At 42.0% G+C, this 20,727-nt stretch overlaps 3 protein-coding genes across 5 annotated transcripts in view; 2 read left to right on the plus strand and 1 right to left on the minus strand.

Annotated features, from left to right (window-relative positions):
* Positions 1-148: 148 nt before the first annotated feature.
* LOC129684350 (DNA-directed RNA polymerase III subunit RPC6) lies at positions 149-2,084 on the plus strand (the record flags this gene model as incomplete). Its single annotated transcript, XM_055617476.1, is given in 1 exon segment — positions 149-2,084. A coding segment is annotated over 1 exon segment (78 nt), but the record flags the coding sequence as incomplete, so codon positions are not given.
* Positions 2,085-3,713: 1,629 nt separating this feature from the next.
* Positions 3,714-10,381, minus strand: Rbbp9 (RB binding protein 9, serine hydrolase). Its single transcript, XM_055617481.1, has 5 exons — positions 10,222-10,381; positions 8,759-8,801; positions 8,031-8,136; positions 5,638-5,723; positions 3,714-5,303 (listed from the first exon to the last, which is right to left on the minus strand). The coding sequence occupies exons 1-5, from the start codon at positions 10,318-10,320 to the stop codon at positions 5,077-5,079; spliced, it is 561 nt and encodes a 186-aa protein (XP_055473456.1). The 5' UTR covers positions 10,321-10,381; the 3' UTR covers positions 3,714-5,076.
* Positions 10,382-14,064: 3,683 nt separating this feature from the next.
* The window catches only part of Sec23b (SEC23 homolog B, COPII coat complex component), a gene marked incomplete at its 3' end in the record, with an annotated part of 32,950 nt that continues 26,287 nt past the window's right edge, over positions 14,065-20,727 (plus strand). The window contains 4 exon segments of one of the 3 annotated variants that reach the window (XM_055617478.1): positions 14,065-14,135; positions 16,731-16,965; positions 18,771-18,828; positions 19,856-19,942. In XM_055617478.1, the coding sequence (XP_055473453.1) occupies positions 16,745-16,965; positions 18,771-18,828; positions 19,856-19,942 (366 nt within the window). 3 annotated transcript variants of the gene reach the window in all.

Consider the following 20,727-nt stretch of genomic DNA (forward strand, 5'->3'; position numbering starts at 1 on the left):
TTCCTTCCTTCCTTCCTTCCTTCCTTCCTTCCTTCCTTCCTTCCTTCTTTCCTTCTTTCTTTCTTGTTTTACTACTGCTTTAAATGAATGGTGAATTTATATTTTAAAACTTCAACTTGAGTATAAACTTTCTATATTTCTTTTTAAGGTTTTTGATGACTGCCATGAAGGGGGTGAGATTTCACCATCTAATTGTATTTACATGACAGAGTGGCTTGAATTTTAATAGAGAGCTATGAACTTTACTTATTGTTGGCAAAATGAATTACTTGGAGAGCAAATAATTCATGATGGAGTGTCAAATTTCTTTGAAAGCGTACTTCACAATGACGGATATTGACTTGCTGCTATGAAAAGCGTATTTATTTATGAAGACAAACAGATTAAGTTTAATAAAGTTTAATAGGGAAGTCTCTTCTTCAGTAAGTAAATGCCTTGAAGTTCTGAAGGACCAAGCAAAAAGAAGCAAACCTACATTGACCAAGTACTGTGATAACAGCTCAAGTGAGGAGTTCACTTCACGTTACTTATTAAGATCTTCACTGAAGCTCATCAGATTTATTACCGCCATTTCTCTTTGGTTTTTTTTCCTTGGGTTTCATTGAGAAGAAATTTCAAGTGGTACAAACAGGAACAGCTGATGATGGGAATGTGTGCCAACTTGGAGCCTTAGTGGTAAAGTGGGTTTTTCCTTTTCCTCTTCACCCTAGTACTCTTTGAGAGCAGTGCGCTGCCATACTGACCTCCCTCCCAAATGCTGTTATCCAGGGCATGTTTCACATCACTGATATTCTGCATTAAAGGGATGACCTCACTGTGCCTTCATTGCTAATTCTGAAACTTTAGTTGTATAGCTTAATTGTATTCAGACTCTTACTCCATGCATATAGTGTGACTCTCCACCACCAGCACCAAGTTCAAATTTTGTAGTCCAAGGCCCAATAGATAGGTGATGCTGTCTAGAAGGACTAGTTATAATATCTAATCTTTTAGCTAAAACTGATATTGGCTGAGTGTGGTGATGTACTCCTTCAATCCCAGCACTTGGGAGGCAGAGGCAAGCAGGTCTCAGGGAGTTCAAGGCCAGCCTGATCTACAAAGTGAACTCCAGGACAGCCAGAACTACAGAGGGAGAGACCCTGTCTCAAAAAATAAAAATAGATCATTGCCCTTCATTCATTCTCTGAGGGGTGGGAGTCAGTCTTCTCTTACCATATTCTAGACTGGTCCTTGTTTTTCCTATTCTTTTCTAAAAACTGGTGTTACAGGTCTAAGCAGAGTCCCAGCTGTCAGATACTGGAAAACACTAAGTGAATTGATATGCTATGGCACAGAAGATAACTGTCTTGCCTTTTGAGGGTTTTTTTGATTTTTGTTTTATGACAGGGTTTTTCTGTGTAGCTCTGGCTATCCTAGAATTCACTCTGTTGACCATGCTGGCCTCGAACTCAGACCTATCTGCGTCTGTCTCCCAGGTGCTAGGATTTAAAGGCCTTCTCTACTATGTCCAGCTTGCTTTGTGCCTTTTAAAAAATATAAACCAAATGACCAACTGAAAGGGTTCTCACTGCACTCCTCTTTGGAGCTGAATTCTCCACCATTTTGCAGTGCTCTAAGTGAATAGCATCATTAGACTTCTCTTGAGAGATACAGGACTAATAAAATCACACCAACTCATTTTTTCAGATGAATTCTATGGCCAGATCTATAGAGTAAACATTTAATGGTACCAGCTCTTTTTAGGTGTTAGATTAAACATAAAATACAGGTTTTCCTTCTACCTCTAGTAAGGGCCTCATGGTAGGACCACTGTCTCCTCTACCTGGATCTACCTAATCTATTGGATAAGCACTAGACTTATTTTACCAGAAAGCCAAATGCAGGAAAGTTACAAAAGGGGAAAAGAACTAGGCAGTGGTGGCTTGTGCCTTTAATTCCAACACTTGGGATGAAGAAGTGGGTGGACCTTGAGTTTGAGGCCAGTGTGGTCTCCAAAGCTAGTTCCAGCATAGCCAGGGCTATACAAAGAAACCCTGTCTTGAAAAATCAAATAAAAGGGAGAATGAATCAAATTGCTTTCTAAATATGCTGTGCATTATTATTATTATTACTTTTTTTTTTTTTTTTTTTTTGAGATAACCTGGAATTTATGGCCTAGGTTGGCATTGAACTCATGGTAATCCTGCTTTAGCTTTAGCTTTCCAAGTGCTGGGATTACACAGGCAGGGATTCAGCAGCCATGCCTGGCTTTGTTTTGATCATTAGTTTTTCCATTTGCAGCCAGTGGCTAGAAGTGTTCCTTGGCTCACCAGAATAGATACTTAAAACTTTTTCCTCATAGCATATTTTTTACTCTGAATATTTTTGACTTATAAAGTATTGTAAAGTATTTTTTACTCTGAGTATTAACTGAGAGGGATAGATAAGTTTAAAAATGTAGCAACTGTTCTGTAGGTAAAATATACAGAAGTTATCATCAAAAGAAAATGTGGACCTCTAAAACCATGTCACAGAATCAACCTGCAGATGCAGCCCAGATTCTTCATTCTTTCCCACTTAGTATTCATTAGGTATTTTGTGCGCCTGAAAGCACATATCCCAGTCTGTTAGGGGCCCTGTTTAAAAGATCCATACAAAATCAGACACCAAGAGTCTGATTTAATGGCTTTTAATGAATAGTTACATGGATTTTCACATGAAACTCAATTTCACAATGTTTTAAATAAGGGTTTTGATGGTGATGAATTAAGCAAAGTAGTCATACAATTCAATTCTCTGATGGGCACAGTGATAGAATACTCCTGGCATGATGAGGCCTCTGGCCTACCCATCACCCCAACAGTGAAGGGGAAAAAAGTAGTTTTAAATTTGCTAAATGGCAGGTGAGGGATGAATACAAAATAGGTGCCCTACAGCAGTGTGGTCCAGTGAACTGCCTCTATCTCCTGCTGGGTTTATTAAAGAACTGTTTTTATTGCCTGCCGGTACTGCTTATATTAGTACAGCTCATCAGAGAGCTCTCTTGTATACTTTCCCTATGAGGATCATTGAAATGTGTTAGTTTATAATTAAGATTTTTTAGTAACTCACTTTGCTGAGTATTGTTGGTGCATGCCTTTTGTCCCAACATTTGGGAAGCAGAGGCAGGCAGATCTCTGAGTTCAAGGCCAGCCTGGTCTACAAAGTGAGTCTAAGACAGCCAAGGCTACACAAAGAGAAACCCTGTCTCAAAAAAGACCCTCCTCCCCAAAACTCATTTTAAAGTTAGGAAAAAATTAATAAAAAAAAAAAAAACATTAATATTCAATGTCAGCAGGCTTTGAACCAAACCTATAATCCAAGTTTGAGTCTACTTGAATTTGAGATTAGTAACTACTTACTCTGCTTTTGTTTTTGAATTCTTAAAAAATTAAGATCTCTAAATAGCATTAGTTTGCAAGTTGTTTTCTGCCATAGGATAAAAATAAATTCACTTGATAAATAACCTTCTATTATTACTCATTCCCATATGAACACTTATAGTAGACCTACGATTGTCTTCCTATCCTCCAAACATACCTATTGTTAAAAGCTAAAATCTTTCCTGACTTTAGAAACCATATCACATCAGGCTAAAACAGCAGCTTTGCACCCCTCTAGGATAAAAGTGGAAAATGACATTTCTGTATCCATGGGTTCTGTCATTAAGTGTAGGCATCACAGCACTCAGAAAATACTGAGAAAGAAACATTTTATTATTTTCTTAACATATGGTCAAAGTACATGACAAATGAGTAGAAACATAATTAAACCATTTCATATATCAAATATGTAATACAAAAAGTACATTTTAGAAAAGGGACGGCTTACTTTTACATGAGTAGAAGCAGAATCTTGGAATGATGCTTGAATGATCTCTAGAAGGTAAGGGGTTGAACTCTTCAGAATTACACTTCATTTTGTGGGAAAGTTACTTTTGAAGATACTTAAAGTACAATTTGCTCCCTTGTTTTCCACCCTGTAGCATTACATTCATTTTGGTCATCTTACGCTTTTTTTGGACTTTACATAGAGAACCTAAAAATGTTTGCGACCAAACTCACAAGTAGATGACCTGGTCTTTGTCTTGTAGCATTTGCAAATCCTTTAGTTACAGTGTTGTTGCCGGCTACCATATTCATGTAGGGAGTGTATACATACATATATTGCTTCAGTTTAACAAAAGACAGGAACACTTGTCATATTTCTATATTGCAGCACTCCCATAGGACCTAATCCTGCTAGTCGGCATCCTTCTCTGTTGGTCTCAACCTGTCAGAAGACCTACAGATGAGGTGGTGTCAGGGATGTCAGATGAAGACCCGAGTTGACTTATCTTGATCCAGCCTGAAACAGCAGCTAGAGTTTAGAGTTCGAAGACAACATTCTGGACCTTTAGTCATGTTTACTTCCCCCAGTAAGATAGGAAAATTTTATTTCAAAAAGGAAAAAAAAAATGTCACTCAAGTTTTTGTTTCTTCTAGGTTTTTTTGAGACAGGCTTTTGCTAAATACTTAGCCTTTGGCAGGGCAGGCCTAAACTCAAGAGATCCCTTCCTCAAGCTTTCCAAGTACTGGGGTCTCAGGAATGGATTGTACTTTGCTAAAGTTAGTGAGTTATAATTTGGAATGAGACTGGAGACGTGGGCTGTCTTGCTGTTTCTTTTCTGAGACAGGGTCAAGCTAAAGCTAGCCTTCCCCTCCAATCTCCTGCTTTCTCTGAAGTGCTGGGATCACAGGGACACACCACCACATCTGGTTTTGGATTCTACTTCTGACTTACCTCTCTTGGGATCAGCAGGATGGCTAAACAACCTCTGTGTCCCTTATAAAACAGGGAAAAAAAAAAAAAAAAAAAAACACCCGCTAAAGTTAGTAGCTCTTCAGGAAGATTGAAGGTCTGCAGGAACCGAGCATGCTAGTAACTTAGTGTGAGTGCTCAAATGGGTTTTGTTTTTCAGGCACTTTAATAGCTTAGCTGGACGTTTCATGTCTAGTACTGTGATGACAGCTGCCGTTCTACCCATCCTGGTATGTTACAGAGTAGGAGTCATCCTGACTATTCTGGTACTTTCAGCATAGACCTCACCACATTAATCAGTTCGTGAAACTCTGTGTTCTGAAAGTGACCACGATCAGTGAATTTGTACAATTTGGCATTCAACCTATCTGCCACTTCTTGCTGTTCCTTCCAGGGAAGGAAGGGGTCATCAGTGGAGCCAAACTGTACAATGTGAGGGCAGTTGGCCTTGATCTTCTCCCACTGCCAGGGGCGGCTGAAGTACCCTGTAGGGGGGAAAATAGCCTATCAGTGTGCATGAATTGTCATCCTAGACATCTGCAAATATCACAGAGATGCAAAGGACCAGAGACTTGAGTTCAGAGCAGTTCTTTGGTTTTCGTATCTGTAGGGCGTGATACCATACTGACTTACAAAGTAAAAGGCTTAAATAAAACCAGGTCCGGGATTCATTCTAGACATCCAAAGGTAGGTGGGAAATCTCTCATTTGCTATTAGATTCATATTTTTAGGGCTGAGAGAGAACAACTACTTTGTAACTTAGCAGTGTGCCCTGTGTTTAGGAGAGGGCTTTCCTGGGGTTTTTTCTTAAAGACTTACCACTTGCACGCTCGTTTTCATCTCCCAAGTCTGATGTGTATGCAGATACCAATACAAGAGCATACACTTTATGTGTCTCTGCATACCTGAGACAAGAAAGACAGTGTTGGTAATACAGGGTGTTCTCAAAAACTACAAGCCGTCTGATGTATGTTCACAGAAAGGCAGGATATGCTACTGAGATTAGGGTGAAATGTCAGTCACCGGCGTGTGCACTCATCCACCGTTACTGTGAGTCAGCATTACTTGGGTGATCAACATGCTGATTCATATTCCTGAGCTCACCCCCAGAGCATGAAATTCAGAGAAATGGGATTAAGGCCCCAAATCCTGCACTTTGAGGTCTGCAGTCTCTAACCCATCTGACTAATAAAGTGGCCTGTGAATCGCAACTTAAGGATGGGCGGTGGCAGAAAGGTGCTGTGCTGCCGCTTGCACATGCTTTCTCGTTTGTGTCGCTGCTCCCAGGCGAGCCATCGTTGGCTCCTTCAGGGCAGGGGAGCATCTAGACCAACACATACGTGTAAACCATGAGCACTGTTTGCAGACTGCCTTGCTGTCACAATGAGTCTTAAGAGGAAGCTTTGTGCTAGGAAATGTGTAGGGCTACAATTCCATTCTTGAGGATAAACCCTTCTCCCAGCTGCTTACTCAGAAATGTCAAACCCACAGAAGACCTGAAAAGCACCCCGATTCATGAAGGCTGCACACTTAACACTTAATGTGTGTCTCCTATGAATAACCTTGCTTCCCTTATTACACCCAATAAATTTGGCACTGCCTGTATTCTCATAAAGGAGTTTAGGGTAGTTCCCTAAACTGAATTTGTTTTCTCACAATTAGTCTGATATTAAACATTTTGGTAAGATAGCCTTCCCGGGCTAGAGAGATGGCTCAGAGGTTAAGAGCACTAGCTGCTCTTCCAGAGGTCCTGAGTTCAATTCCCAGCAACCACATGGTGGTTCACAACCATCTACAATGAGGTCTGGTGCTCTCTTCTGGCCTGCAGGTGTACATGCAAACACAACATTATATACATAATTCATAAATCTTAAAAAAAAAAAAGCCTTCCTATCTCTTCAGGGACATCTTGAGGGACACATGTGTTTGTGTGTCCCAATATCAATGATGCTAAAGTTTGATCGCTTGTTAAGGTGTGTCTACCACTTTCTATTGAAAAGGCTTAATATCCCTTATCAATTAATAAGCTAGCCACGTGTTCCTTACAATTGTGTCAGTTTCCTGTTTCTTTATACCTTTACACTGATAGCTTAGGCATTTGTCCAGCCTTCTTTTTCTTTTTCAGGCTCAACTTTAGGAGTCAGTTCTTAGAAGGTTGCTGACAATGCTAATAAACTCAGAGGAGCTATAAAGAGTATCACATCGTTAGCAATGGCTGACAAACGGGAGAAAAGGACAGCTCATGTTACCACTTTTGAGGTCAGCATTGCCTCCCCAACACACTTGTCAACGTCCCTTTTGCTGACCATGATTCGCTGGTTCTGTACTAAAACACATTATCCAAATCCCCTTGATCTATGCAGCTAAAAGGTATAAATTTCACAAGATCCCAAGACATAAAATTCATACGGCATCTTGAATGACTGCTTGGAACAGCCTTTGTTACCAGAGTAGGAAATATGGAAGAAGCTCAACCTGAAACAGCTTGACCAGCTAGTTCCTTATCCACTAGGCTAATGTAGAAGGTAGATTTTGATAGAAGCATTATGGGGGTACATGTGAATCCCAAGGATTGGGGGGTTATAGGTAGGTAGGAGAAAGCAAGCTCTCTTCTCCAGGAAGTACTTGTTGAGCATCTACCATGTCAGCCACTGTCACTCCTTGTCACTGAACAAAGTCCCACCCTCATTGAGCTTCCAGTCTATTAATAGGGGCAGACAGAAAATCAATGTATGTCGGATAAGGCATTATAGATAATAAAATATAAAGGAGATATGAGCTGGTACGCAGTGCTGCTCTTTTATAAGGGCTAGTTAAAGATCTCACCCAAAAGGAGACATTCAAGCAGACACTCAGTAAGGGAAAGCCAGGCAGCTTGTACTGGTGTCCCTAGCAGAAGGCTGAGCAGGATAAGGCAGGTGTGTACTTAGCATTTTCCAGGAACTACGATGACATAAGTATGCCTAGCTGGGAAGAGGTGAAGGGGGACACCAGAGCTGAGCAACAGGAAGCTTCCAAGCCACAGGCGGTCTAAATATCACTGCACCTGGTAAAAGCAATCCATTTCTTTCAATCCCTCAACAAACAAGGAAGAAATTAGGGCAGATTATGTTACCACTTTTGAGGTCAACACTGTTCGCTCTGCAATGGAGACTTAAGAAAAGTAACCATTTCCCAAGCAAGTATGTCTGCAACCCACACAGGGGCCATACCTCATGGCGGCAATGGCCCCGGAACTGTGGCCGACGATGATGGTCTTCTCATCACAGAGCAGCTCTGTCTCCATGAAGGGCAGCCAGATGCTCTCTCGAGCTGTAACTGTGGTCAGGGAAAACAGTCTGGCACAGGGGCGCTCTGGAAGTCTGAGGCCTCCCCCTCCCGAGCCTTAACTGTGATCAGGGAAAACAGTCTGGCACCTCGCAGTCTGGAAGTCTGAGGCCTCCCCTTTCTCTAGTAAACAGCAGTTCACGGCTTTTAAAGGGAGGCTGTGGTAGATGAGGCTGTTTTAGCACAGCCCAAGACTCTGTCCTGTGGTTTTAGTAAAGAGTTTTGCTGGGGCCCCAACACCCACCACCTTCATTAAAAAAAAAAGAGAGAGAAATACAACTGAAGTGAAGCCCCTTCCCATTTTTCTTTTCTAAGAAAGAGAACTCTCATTACGTAACACAAGCTAGTCTTAAACAGGAAAAATACAGTTGCTAGCTTACAAAGTTAAAAATTAAATTTTACTGTGCCCAGGTGCTTTTCTTGAGTGTTACTGAAATCTTCCATATTATTTTTGGCTTGCACCCACCTCCTTGAGATCCTTGCCTTATTTTTTCTTAGTGTCTATTTATTTGTGTCCTTTCACAATGATATTCCTGATTTCTAGCCCCATCCCACAAATGGTGGGCTCAAAATCTAACAGATGAGGCTTTTCAAAAACAACTTTAAAACTTACTTGGGTCAGGCATATTTTTGGCCAAACACTGGAAACCAGGAATCTGTGATGTAAGGGAGAAGAAAAAGCTATAAGGAGCAGCTTAATTGCAAACTGAAACTTTGCAGGAAAAAAAAAAAAAAGGACCGTGACACCTGATGGCTCAGTAACTATTTGCTGACACTGAAATGAAGTGGATTAGGCAGCGTTAGGGGCTACACATGATGTGGGCCTGTGCAGTTCTCCATCCAGTTTTCTCAGCGCCACAGAGACCGGCGTCTGCACTTGCAATCTACTCCTCTCCAAGTCATGTCTCTACAGACAGGGCCTGCGCGACGGTTAAGACAGGACAACTGAGCAAAGCTGACTGTGCTCAGGAAGAAGGAAGAAAGAACAGAGACTCCCAAGACACTTGGGCATCCCATCCCACTGGCAATTTCTAGCTTGACTTTTGAGTTGGTACTTTGCCCATAGCTTTTGGCCATAACCCTGAAGTTTTAATCCAAATGGACCCTATTTTCTCCTGAAAGTCTGTTCTAGAGGCCAACGCAGGAAACTGTCTAACTGCTGGACTACGGAAGAGTTTTTTTTTTTTTTTTCTTCTTTTATTAAAAGCTGAGCAGCACAGGATGACCGATGGTGAAATGCTGTTTCTATAAAGTTCACAAAGAAGCCAAATTAAACAATATGTTGTTTAAAGATTATACACGTGGTTGCAAAATTAAGTTTTAAACGGTATAGCAAAAAAAAAAAAAAAAAAAAAAAAGTCAGAAAGGCACTTGCAGTGCAAGCCTGGTGACCAGAGTTCGATTCCCAGAACCCATGTAAAGATAGCCCTGATTCCACAGTTGTTTTCTGACCTCCACATGAGTCCACTCCCCCACCCCCGCCAAAAAAAAAAAAAAAAAACAACAACAAAAACCCAAAAAAAAAAAAAACCACAATAATTTAAAGAGAAGCAAAATAAACTTCAGGTTGTCATACAAATGAGACAGGGGGCAGACATCATTCAGAACTGGTAACATTCTAAAGTTTCATTTGGCCTGGGGGCGTAAATGGCACACAAAGACGCCTTCGGCTTGGACAGCACAGAATTTTTTTTTTTTTAATCTTAGTTTTGTAGTTTATTGCACATTCAATACATCCTTTGTATATATTACATAGCATATGGTGAATTTAAAAAAATCTAAAGCAACATATATAAACATAAAATTATCTGGGAAGTCTCGAATCTGACGGGCAGCAGATGTGGGGTGGGAGGGGGTGTTCTCTACAGCTCTAAGAAGGTTTTCCTTTCACTCTCAAGAACTTTTTGAGCTGCTTCGCTAGCTAAGATCCTGACCACTAGTTTCGGTGGGCAGCATCGCCGAAGCCTCAATGATGTCATCTGAAGGGGGTTGGGCACAGGTTCGAGGCTCGCCTCCTTTCTCCCTCCCTCTGCTCCGCGCCAAGCTGATCACAGAGCAGGGGCTAGGATTCCTTACCTGCTCCAGTCCCTTTCTCACCCAGCCGTACCAGCCGTGAGTGGCCACATCCCCGCCTCCGTTCCCGGGAACGATCACTGCCTTGCTAGGGAACGCCATGAACGCAGAAGCGGGAGACCCCTGTCTAGCGCGGACCAGTAGTTCGGAGACCTACACTGCATCCGGCCCAGAGCCCGCACTGAGGCCTTTTGGGAAGTGTAGTCCGTGGAAACCTGCAGGCCCCAGCCTTTCCTGGCTTGAGCACCGGCAGCCAAACCACCCTGTGACTTACCATCAAATGTCAATCACCTTTGATTTACCGTTTTCAACTTTTCCAGCGTTCTCATACCCCACACCCCATATGAAGGTACCAATAATTCTTTAAGGGAAGTTTATTTATTTATTTTCAAATCAATTTTCGTTAATTTGTTTAAGACAGTCTCATTATGTAGCCCCTACTGGCCTGGAGCTATGTAAACCGACTGGCCTAGAACTCACAAAGATCAACCTGCATCATCTACTGAGTCCTGGCATTAAAGCAGTGTGTCACCATATTCAGCAAGAATTATCCTATTATTTCTGTGTATGTTCTCAACATTCGTGAGGGTGCCTGAGGAGTCCAGAGGAGGGTGTTGTGTCCCCTGGAACTGGAGTTACAGGCACTGGGCCCAATGAGAATGCTGGGAATTGAACTCCAGTCTTCTGAAAGAGCAGCGCATTCAGAGTTGTGTTTCCTAGGTGGTTCTAAAATCTAGTTAGTTTGAGAATATAGATTAACCATGACACAATGTTGGGAGTCTTGTAAAAGATTTTGAGAGACAAAAGAAATGACATTTCATGGGCTACTGGGCATTTTATGAGCTGTGCTGGTGGCCTCTTAAGGTTGTGTTCCTTTATACCCTGATTGCTTTACTATACAACTCTGTAGAGACAGAGTACCTTCAGAAAGCTGACCAGTACACACCAAAAACCCTGATACCCATAACAAAGCACATAATTCCTAAACATGGGGATGAAAAAGAGATTGCATGGTAGAGAATATAAGTTTTTATAAATGAGACTTTCTTAGACTCAATCTGAACTTCCCTGTTGGTTTCCTCATTAATCAGTGAGTTACGTAAATTATTTAGAATGTTGTTTGTATACTATTACTTCTTAAAAGTTTATTGTATCTATTGTTGTTATTACTGTATGGAGGTGTGTGTGCCATTGCATGGGTGTTGGGATCAGAGGATAACGTGCAGGTGGTTCTCTTCCTCAGTAGTTCTGTAAGTCTAGGAATGGACCTCAGTTCATCAGGCTTCACTGCTAAGCAATCTCACCGACCCTAATTTTATCTCTTTAAAACATGTTTTTCTTCTAATTTAAAATTATATTCATTTTTTATTTACCACCACTGTGGTGTGTGTCCATGTGTCTGTCCATGCTGGCGGGTGTCACCCTGCATGGATGGAGGTCAGTGGACAACTTTCTGGAGTTGGAGCTCTCCTTCTGTTACATGGATCCTGAGGGCCAAACTCAGGTCCACGGTTCCTAGGCAAGCACCTTTACCTGACAAGCCATCTAACCATGTTCTAAAATTCACATCTCTGTAGGATTTCAGACAGAACCTGGTGCGCCCCACCCCGTCACGGCAGAGCACCTTACGGTTGTTTCAGCTAAAAGGCCTTCCCTTTCCTTGGGTCCTAGAAAGGAAATGCTGAGTTGAGGGCACTGTTCCTTTAGCTTTCCTTTCTTCTTTCTAATGATTTTCAGCTCGTTCTGATTTACTCACGGCTGGTTAGTTTACTCCCTCCCACTGATAGAACAGTCAGAAACTTGGCTTACCAGCCATTTGGTAATCTCCTTAAGGGGACTACTACTTTATCCACAGATACTCTCCCAGGTAGGTGAAAACAAATCCAGTTCATTAGTGCTCTCTGACAGTCACTGTCATTTTATGACTTCCATGCTGGGTAGAACAATGTCCTCTGGGGCTGAGACATAGAACTAAAACTGTAGTGTTCTTTATGTGTCTATATGTCTGATGGGCTAGAATGAGATAAGACCAGCACCCATTGCTGTGAGAGAACAGGATGTCTTGCCACTCCTATTGAGCTAAATCATTGTATTTCTCCAATTAAAGGACCTTTGTTACAGAAACAAGTACTTTTTTTGTTTGTTTTTGAGACAGGGCCTCTCTGTGTAGTCCTAGCTATCCAGGAACTCACTCTGTAGGCCAGGCTGGCCTCAAACTTAGAGAGCTTGTCTCTGTCTCCCGAGTGCTGGGATTAAAGGCAGGCACTGCCACTGCCAGCAAGTACAGTGACATCAATGAAATACCTCTAAAATCCCTCCAAATAAGGACAATTGATAATACTTTAAACATGTAATTAAAAAAAAATACCCTTCCTAAGAAACTACTGATTCAGAAATTATCTGGGTCCAAAAACTTAAGAGAAATCTTTGATAAATAAAATTACATTAATTTTGTTATTAATAAAGCTATTTTTATTTCTCAGTGTTAGATATAATAAACCTGTGCGTTTTATTTTACTTGGACATGTTTCCCCAGGAAGAGATTACTTTGGGCTTCCCAGACACATCTAAAGTTATAAATAAGCCAATGTTAACATTAATATGTTTAAGATGATAAAAAATCTGTTTGTTTAAAAAACTGAATTGTTATTCTGACAAAGTTTTAATGCAAGTGGTAATATTTTGTAGTAACATCTACTTGACCCGTGATTTCTAGTCTTACTTAGCTGGGTGTGCTGGCCTGTGCTTGTAATTCCATCACTCAGGAGGCAGAGGAAGGCAGAGCAAAGCAGAGCTCAGCTTTCTTCAGGCCAGCCAGAACTGCACAGTTAGGATCTGTTTTAAAGTTTAAATCAATAATAAACTGGGTTATTTAATGGATTCTCTTTGAATGCCTAAACATGTCTTAGCATAAATTTAAGATTTTAGAGTTTTGGGGCTGGAGAGCTGGTTCAGCGGTTGAGTGTATAATGCTAGAATTAAGTTCCTTGCAACAGACTGTAACTCTAGTTCCATGGGATCCTGTGCCCTCTTCTGGCCTCTGCAGGTATAGCAATCATGTGCACACCTACACGTAGGCATTATTAAAAAAAAATCTTTAAAAAAATTGTCCTTCGTTATTTAGACTTTTATTGTTTGTTTGTTTTCACCACTTGTAAGAAACTGTATTATGCCTGCGGCAGTCACAGAAAAGTTGTGTTACCTAGAAAGACCCTGTTAGTCTCCTTAAATGCTTGAATAGAACTGTTCCCAATTAATCATTTCCTTGTTGGATAACGACAGGAAAATGTCACCCAGAGAGAAGCAGTTTCTATTGGGCGCAGGAACCAGCAAGTAAGAAGGGACAGTTTTGTAAGGTGAAGAGAGAGTAACTGCACCTGCTGAGCTCAAAAAGAACATCAACCAGCATCAGAGACTCTCTGCCACTTCCTCGCCCTTTCCCGCAGGCTGATGGCTTCTTCCGGACAACTTCGGGTTCCTCGGGGGCTACGTCACCATTTTCGCTTCCCGGTAACTAGGCGCCGAGAGGGACTTCCCTCTGAGGCAAACAGAGGTGGCGTTGTGGGGGTGTCCCCTGGGGCGTGCTGGAGGCGTTTGGATGACGGCCCCCCAGGCGCCGAGGTTCTGTGCAGGAAAAAAATGGAGCTCTATTTGAGAAAGTATGCATCCCGAGGCTCTAAACTTTTAAAGTTCGTGTGCAGGAAAACCCTGCCTTGCTCTATTCAAAGATGGCGGCGCCGCTGCTTTGACTGTTTCCCTTCGCGTCAGCCACAGAAGTGCTCTCTGATTGGCTAGGGCGTGTCGCCGAGGAGTGACGTACATCAGCGCGGGCCAATCCCCTGTGAGCTGAGGTGGACTTGGTGGTGGAAGCCGGAGCCGAGCTTTGGTGTCCGTGGGGCGAGGAGGGCTCTGTGCAGGTGAGCGGCTCGGGACAGGTGAGCGGTCCTGCGAACGCGCGCTGGGGAGGGCCGAGGCCAGAGCTGCCGGGCAGGGTGGGCTGCTGCGGGGGCAGCTCTTTTCCTGGCAGGCTGAGGCATCGGGGGATGGATGACCCAGAAGCCGGCTGGAAGTGACTGCTCCGTCCCGTGCCCGATGGCAGAGGACCGGATTCTGACTCCTTAGTCTTCGAATTAGGGTGTTGGTGGTGGCGTGAACATCCGGAAGGACCGGATCCTCATGAAAAACTTGAGTTTTGCTTTGTGATAGGTGAAACCAGAACCCGGATCTTCAGTACAGGATTAGGTGTTGTTTAACTGTCTCTACAGATGCTTACAGTTGCTTAGAAAGTTAAGTGCTGGAGAGATAAGGGCGGCTCAGATATTTTATCGGATGCGTTTCTAAGCCATTCATTTGTCCATTCGTTCGTTCATTCATTCATTCTCAGTCAGTCAGTCAGTCACTCACTCTTCAGACACCCTGACTCTTGAGCGTTTGATAGCAGCAGTGGAAACTGCATTTTCCCCAGCACATGTAATATAAAAAAAGTGCGTAGAACTTCAGAGGATTCATTAATTTACCGAAATTCCTCCGTGGATTACGTGTAATTAAGCAACCGTGGTTAAGAATGGCGAGGAAAGGAGGCCGTGGGAAATAGGGGTCAGATTTCAATACGTAGAGACCTGGGCACTTGTACCGTTAAGTAAAGCACTTTAAAGAGGGGTTACCATTATTAATGGGGTTTGCGGAAGTAATTGCTGGATATGGTGATATTAAAATGTATCCACCTGTGATTTACTTATTCATCCCGCCCTCCCCCAACCCCAGTGTGCGTAAGTGCCTTCTCTGTAGTCGGTGTTTCATCTTCCTGTGTTTGCCAGAAATAGCAAGATGTCTTACGTTTCAGTTGGAACAGGTATTTGGGACTTTTGGTGTGTGGAATCTGTGTGGTAGGATAACTGATTTGCTTTTCTGGGCAGGTAAAATTGCCCTCATCCAAGTTATTTGCAGTAGCTATCTCCTCAAAGGAGATAGTCGTTCTCAAGTGCTTCTGACACTAAAAGCTGCCTTAGTCTCAGATTTCATATCTATTTAATTCATATTAAATTAATACATTGTTTTGGATAGGGGCTCCCTGTGTAACTGAGGAGGCTTTGAACTCCCTTGGTTCTTCTGCTTCAGTTCCAAATATGGAGATTACAAGAATGCCTCTATTCTCATAGATTCAGTTTTCTTGCTTTCCTTTATGTGGAATCTGAGGGTAACTCACGTTTGTCGGCCTTGTATGGCAAGCGCTTTACCCTCTAGGCCATCTTGCCAGTTCTTCCTTGTTTTCCTGAAGAGCCTGTTCCGTTGACCTTCAGTAACTTCTGTGCCAATGTATTTTAGATGACAAATAGTATGCATTTACCCAACAACATTGTCATTATCTGAGTCTGAAAGCTTAGTCCGAAAGCTTTTTCCCCCTGCGGGTTTAACAGAGTCAAGGATGAGCATAAGCAAACACAGTAAGAAAGGAGGGCATGGTGAGACTCAATACAAAAGCAAACTGCCCTTCATAGTTTTCATATGTCCATTAGAAATGCTTGAGCGCCAAGCTGCTTCCTGTTAATAACCGGATTCTCAAATTAGCATTCAGTTCTTTTCTCCGCAGTTAGCACAGGGGTGGAGGTGGGGGAGGGGTGACATGACCTGACAGGGACACAAAAAAACAAGGTTACTTGGAATGTGACATTTCATATAGTATTTACTTCAACTGAGAAGAAAAAAAAGGAATCAGGAAAATTGTTGGATCATGAAACAGAATTTGAGACTTACCTTTGGACACCTGGTTGTTTTTTGCTTGTATAAGGAATTTAGCTCAGTGGTGGAGTGCTTGCTTAGCATGCACAAGGCCCTGAATTTGACTCTAATAAATAGTAATATCCAACGACACACAGCTAGGAAATGGTCAAGTAGTTCAACCTCTAGCCACTTTAATTTTTTTCAAGTTCTATGGAGATGGTTCGAGAGAGGAGAGGGAATCTCAGTTGAGAAAATGTTCCTGTCAGGTAGGCTTGTGGGGGCCTTTACTTGATTGATGACTGATGTCAAGGGGTCCAGCCCACTATGGGCAGTGCTGCCTCTGGGCAGGTGGTTCTGAGTCGTATAAGAAGTAGGCTGAGCAAGCCTTGAATGAGCAGGCATTCACTGTTCTTCCATGGTCTATTACTTCCCACCATGAGTTCCTGCTCTGGCTTTCCTGGAAGATGATGGACCCCAGGTGTAAGTTGGAATAAACCCTTTCATTGCCATGTTGCTTTTGATCATGATCTTTATCACAGTACTAGAAAGGTAAGGCAAAAAGGAAGAGTAACCAACTTTGGGGGTCCAAGAGAAGGTAGTTACTATTATCCTATCATGTCAGGCTTTTCCAGACCAAGTATATGTAAAACACTACGTTGTAAGATCATCTTTTTTGTTTGGGACTGAGTGCTAGGATATCTGGTGTGAACCACTGTACTTGGCTTAGGATCATCTTTTTTTTTTTTAAGATCAGTTGAGAATTTTGCATGTAATTAAAACATTATCTTTAGTTTCCTTTTAGACCATGGCAACGTATCAGGAGTTCATTCAACAGAATGAAGAACGAGATGGTGTGCGTTTCAGTTGGAATGTGTGGCCTTCCAGCCGCCTTGAAGCTACAAGAATGGTTGTTCCTTTGGCTTGTCTCCTCACTCCTTTAAAGGAAAGACCAGACTTACCTCCTGTACAGTATGAACCTGTGCTTTGCAGCAGGCCAACCTGCAAAGCTATTCTCAATCCACTTTGGTATGAATTGGTCAAAATGATGAATATAATAAATATAGTCTGTGTGCCAGTCTTAAGAAAGTCAATGGATTTCTCTAGAAGAGTTTCCAGTTTGAGATGAGAAGTAGATGGATGAGTGCTCATGGAAGCCTCCCTGGCCTGATACTCCAGATAAAATTGAGGTCGTGTCTGTGTGTCTGTGTGTTTGAGGTTGGTCTCTGTATGTAGTCCTGGCTGTCCTGGAACTTCCTCTATATACTTGGCTGGCCTCCAGCTTACAGAGATCCTTGTGCCTCTACCTCCCAAGCACTGGCATTCAAGGCATGCCTGGAGGAAAATTGGAATCTTATGTGAACAAGGGGAAGATAGAAAAGAAGAGCTTGGAATTATCCCTCCTTTCATCCCTACCTCTCTTTCTTCCCTCTTTCCTTTTCTCCATCCCAGATTATTGGTTTGTTTCTAGATTGATTGTAGACTTAAGGGGATGGCTTTTAAAGCACTAAAAACCCAAAAACGTTGTTCTTTTTGTCCATACCCTGTATGATAATGTAGTGTATGTAAAAGAAGTACTTACATTTGTGTGTGTACTCACGTGTTTGTATAACTACACATGCATGTGTACATACCATCTGTATGTGGGTACCTGTTGGGGGCAGAAGAAGGAGTTAGGTTTCCTGAAGCTAAAGTTACAGGTGATATGAGCTGCCTGGCATGGATGCTGGGAACTAGACTTTCTTCCTTAGAAGAGCAGCAAGTGCTGTTAGCCACTGAGTTATCTTTCCAGCCATGGCAGAAGAAAATTTAACTCCAATTATTTTATTGTTGAGTGTAATTTTTCAGTCTGAGATTTTATTCTATTAGTATATTTGGAAACTATTGGCAAGAATTTTTTTCATTAGTTTTTGAGATAGAGTGTCTATGTGGCATAACTCGGTCTCAAACTCTTAGGGTTGTGTGACCTTCCAGCGTCATAGGGGAGGGTGTAAGATTGCAGAAGCGTACCACCATGCATGGCTGAAGGAATTTTGAAGCAAGTTGAGGGTGTTGAAATTTTTGTATGCCAGAGCACCTTTTTCCTTTATTTCCCTTTGCTTTTATTTATCGAGAACATATTAGGAATGCCTCTAATCTGCTGGTAAAATGATAGCCATTGGCTGTTAATATCCTAAGTGCAGAAAGGGAGAAGAAGCAGCAGAAGCTTATCTTGAACCATTTCTAGCATTTTTACTAACTTGGAAACATGCTTTTTGTGGCCCAAGAGTGAAATGTGCTTTTCCTTACTGAAATTCAGGTGTTTTACACAGGGTCTGGAAATAGTGGTTAAGAGTACTCCACAGAGACCCATGGGCATGTACCCAGCACCTATGTGGTAGTTCAACCTTCCAAAACTCCAGCACTAGGGGATTCCTTGTCCTCTTCTGACCTCTGCTAGGCATGTGTGTGCTGCACATACATACAGGCAAAACAGACATACGTATAAAATAAAACTAAACAAATCCTTTTTGAAAAGTTTTACATTGTTGAACAATAAAAATGTTGGATAAATCATGATGACAGGTTAAAACAGAAGGCAAAAGGAAATAGCTTATAGTCTTGGAACTGGAAAACACAAAACAAAAATTTAGTAAGTACAAATATTTGAGAGGAATTTTGGGTGCACTTGATAGCCAGTTTTCCCTACAGTGCAGTTTCACAAATCCTTCTGTATATGCACACTCATAGAAACACATGTTTGTTTAACTTACAGAGCTTTAAATCCACATTTGATTGCTTTCTAGCTTGAAAATACATATAATATCTGTTTGTGATATTTATCTTTCTTGCAGTCAAGTTGATTACCGAGCAAAACTCTGGGCCTGCAATTTCTGTTTTCAAAGAAATCAGGTGTGTAATAAAGTAATTTAAATGTTTATACTTATACATTGTGTTTTTATTGTACTGTTCTGGAAAAGATTACATGAACTTACATTTCTATCTACACTGGCGATTAGTCTTTGTTTCTCGCAGGAAATGGCTTTTGTGAGGCACATTTGTGTTGAATGGTAGAGGACATGGAATTCTCTTTTCTTTAAGCTTTCTGCAGGAAGTGAATATGTTACCTAAAGAAAATGGATCTGTGCATGTTTTACTGGACCACATTAATTTTCTGATTAGATGGTGTGTGTTCCTGAATGTTCATCTTGTAACTTTAGGGTTCTGGCATCAGTGCTGAGCTTCTTCTGCTTTAGAAGTTTGGTGCTGTTGTTGTTGTTTTGTTTTGTTTTTGAGACAGGGTTTCTCTGTGTAGCCTAGGCTATCCTAGACTCACTTTGTAGACTGGGCTGGCTTCAAACTCATAAAGATCCGCCTGCCTCTGCCTTCTCAAATGCTGGGATTATAGGTGTGCACCACTGTGTCCGGCTTAGGTACTATTTGTTTTAAAGCATGTGAACTTGGCTGTGTGGGTGGGTGAACAGGCCTTCTCTAAATAGTAAATATTTTTTGAGGTTATAAAATCATACACATGTAAGAGAATTGGAAGCTTTGAGTGCTAATAATTTGGATTTATTTATTTATTTTTGGTTTTTCAAGACAGGGTTTCTCTGTGTAGCCCTGGCTGTCCTGGACTCAGTTTGTAGACCAGGCTAGCCTCAAACTCACAGAGATTTACCTGCCTCTGCCTCCCGAGTACTGGGATTAAAGGCATGTGTCATTATGCCCAGCCAAATATTTGTATTTTAGTAAGAATTAACGTGATCATGAAATAGCTTTATAAATGGAAAATAAACGCACATGCATAGCTGGAGCTGGAGTTCAGAAGTGGTGCATTTGCCTAGAAAGCATACGCCAAAGCTTCATTCCCAGTACAAAGAAAAAAGTGGAAATCAAGGCCCTGTCAGCCCTAACTAAGTGTTTGTTTTCTCCTCTTCAGTTCCCTCCAGCATACACAGGCATATCTGAGGTGAATCAGCCTGCTGAATTGATGCCCCAGTTTTCCACAATTGAGTACATGATCCAGGTAATTTTGTCATGTGCTTAATGAACACTGTTAAAATTGAGCTTCTTGTGAAATCCACAACCAAATATAGCTGAAGAGAGGAACAGTGGTGAAGGCTAGCCTGGGTTAGAAAAGTCAGACCCACCCCTTTTTATTCTTACCAGTGACCTTTTCCCCCCACATCGCCTGTCTCATTTGGTAGATTATCCATTGATGTACTATTGAAAACATACCTAGACTCCACCTACCACTCTTTCCTGACCCTAGCCATCCTGGGCCATCCACCTCCTCTCACTAGGTACACCGACAGTCTCTTACCTATCTTCCTCCTTTACCTTTATCTATTTGTGTTTCATTCTTAACCCAACAACCAGTAACTCTCTAGAAGCATACATTGGTTTACCCCTCTGCTCATTGAAAGCCTCCCCTCATGGACTGAATTGTCCCCTCTTCACCCAAAGCAAAACACACTCTTCAAGGCCCCCATCTTATATCCCCGTAGTGTCCTTGTTCAGCCGGTGGGCCTTCTTGACTCACCTGCAGGAGAGTATTTGATTTATCTTTTTCCTCACGTTGGCACTCTTTTAGCTCTGTGTTGTTCCTTGTTCCCCTCTCCTTCTCCTTGTAACCATGATTTGTGTATGTGTGTGTGTGAATGTGTGCGTATGTGTGTGTGCTTGTGTGTGTCTGTGTATGCTTGTATATGTGTGTGTGCTCATGCAGTCATGTGTGCATGTATGTGTATCTGTGTGCGTGTGCGTGTGTGTGTGTGTGTGTGTGTGTGTGTGTGTGTGTGTGTGTGTGTG

Source organism: Psammomys obesus, unplaced genomic scaffold (assembly GCF_907164565.1).
Source record: "Psammomys obesus unplaced genomic scaffold, mPsaObe1.curated_primary_1811, whole genome shotgun sequence".
Classification (NCBI taxonomy): Eukaryota; Metazoa; Chordata; class Mammalia; order Rodentia; family Muridae; genus Psammomys; species Psammomys obesus.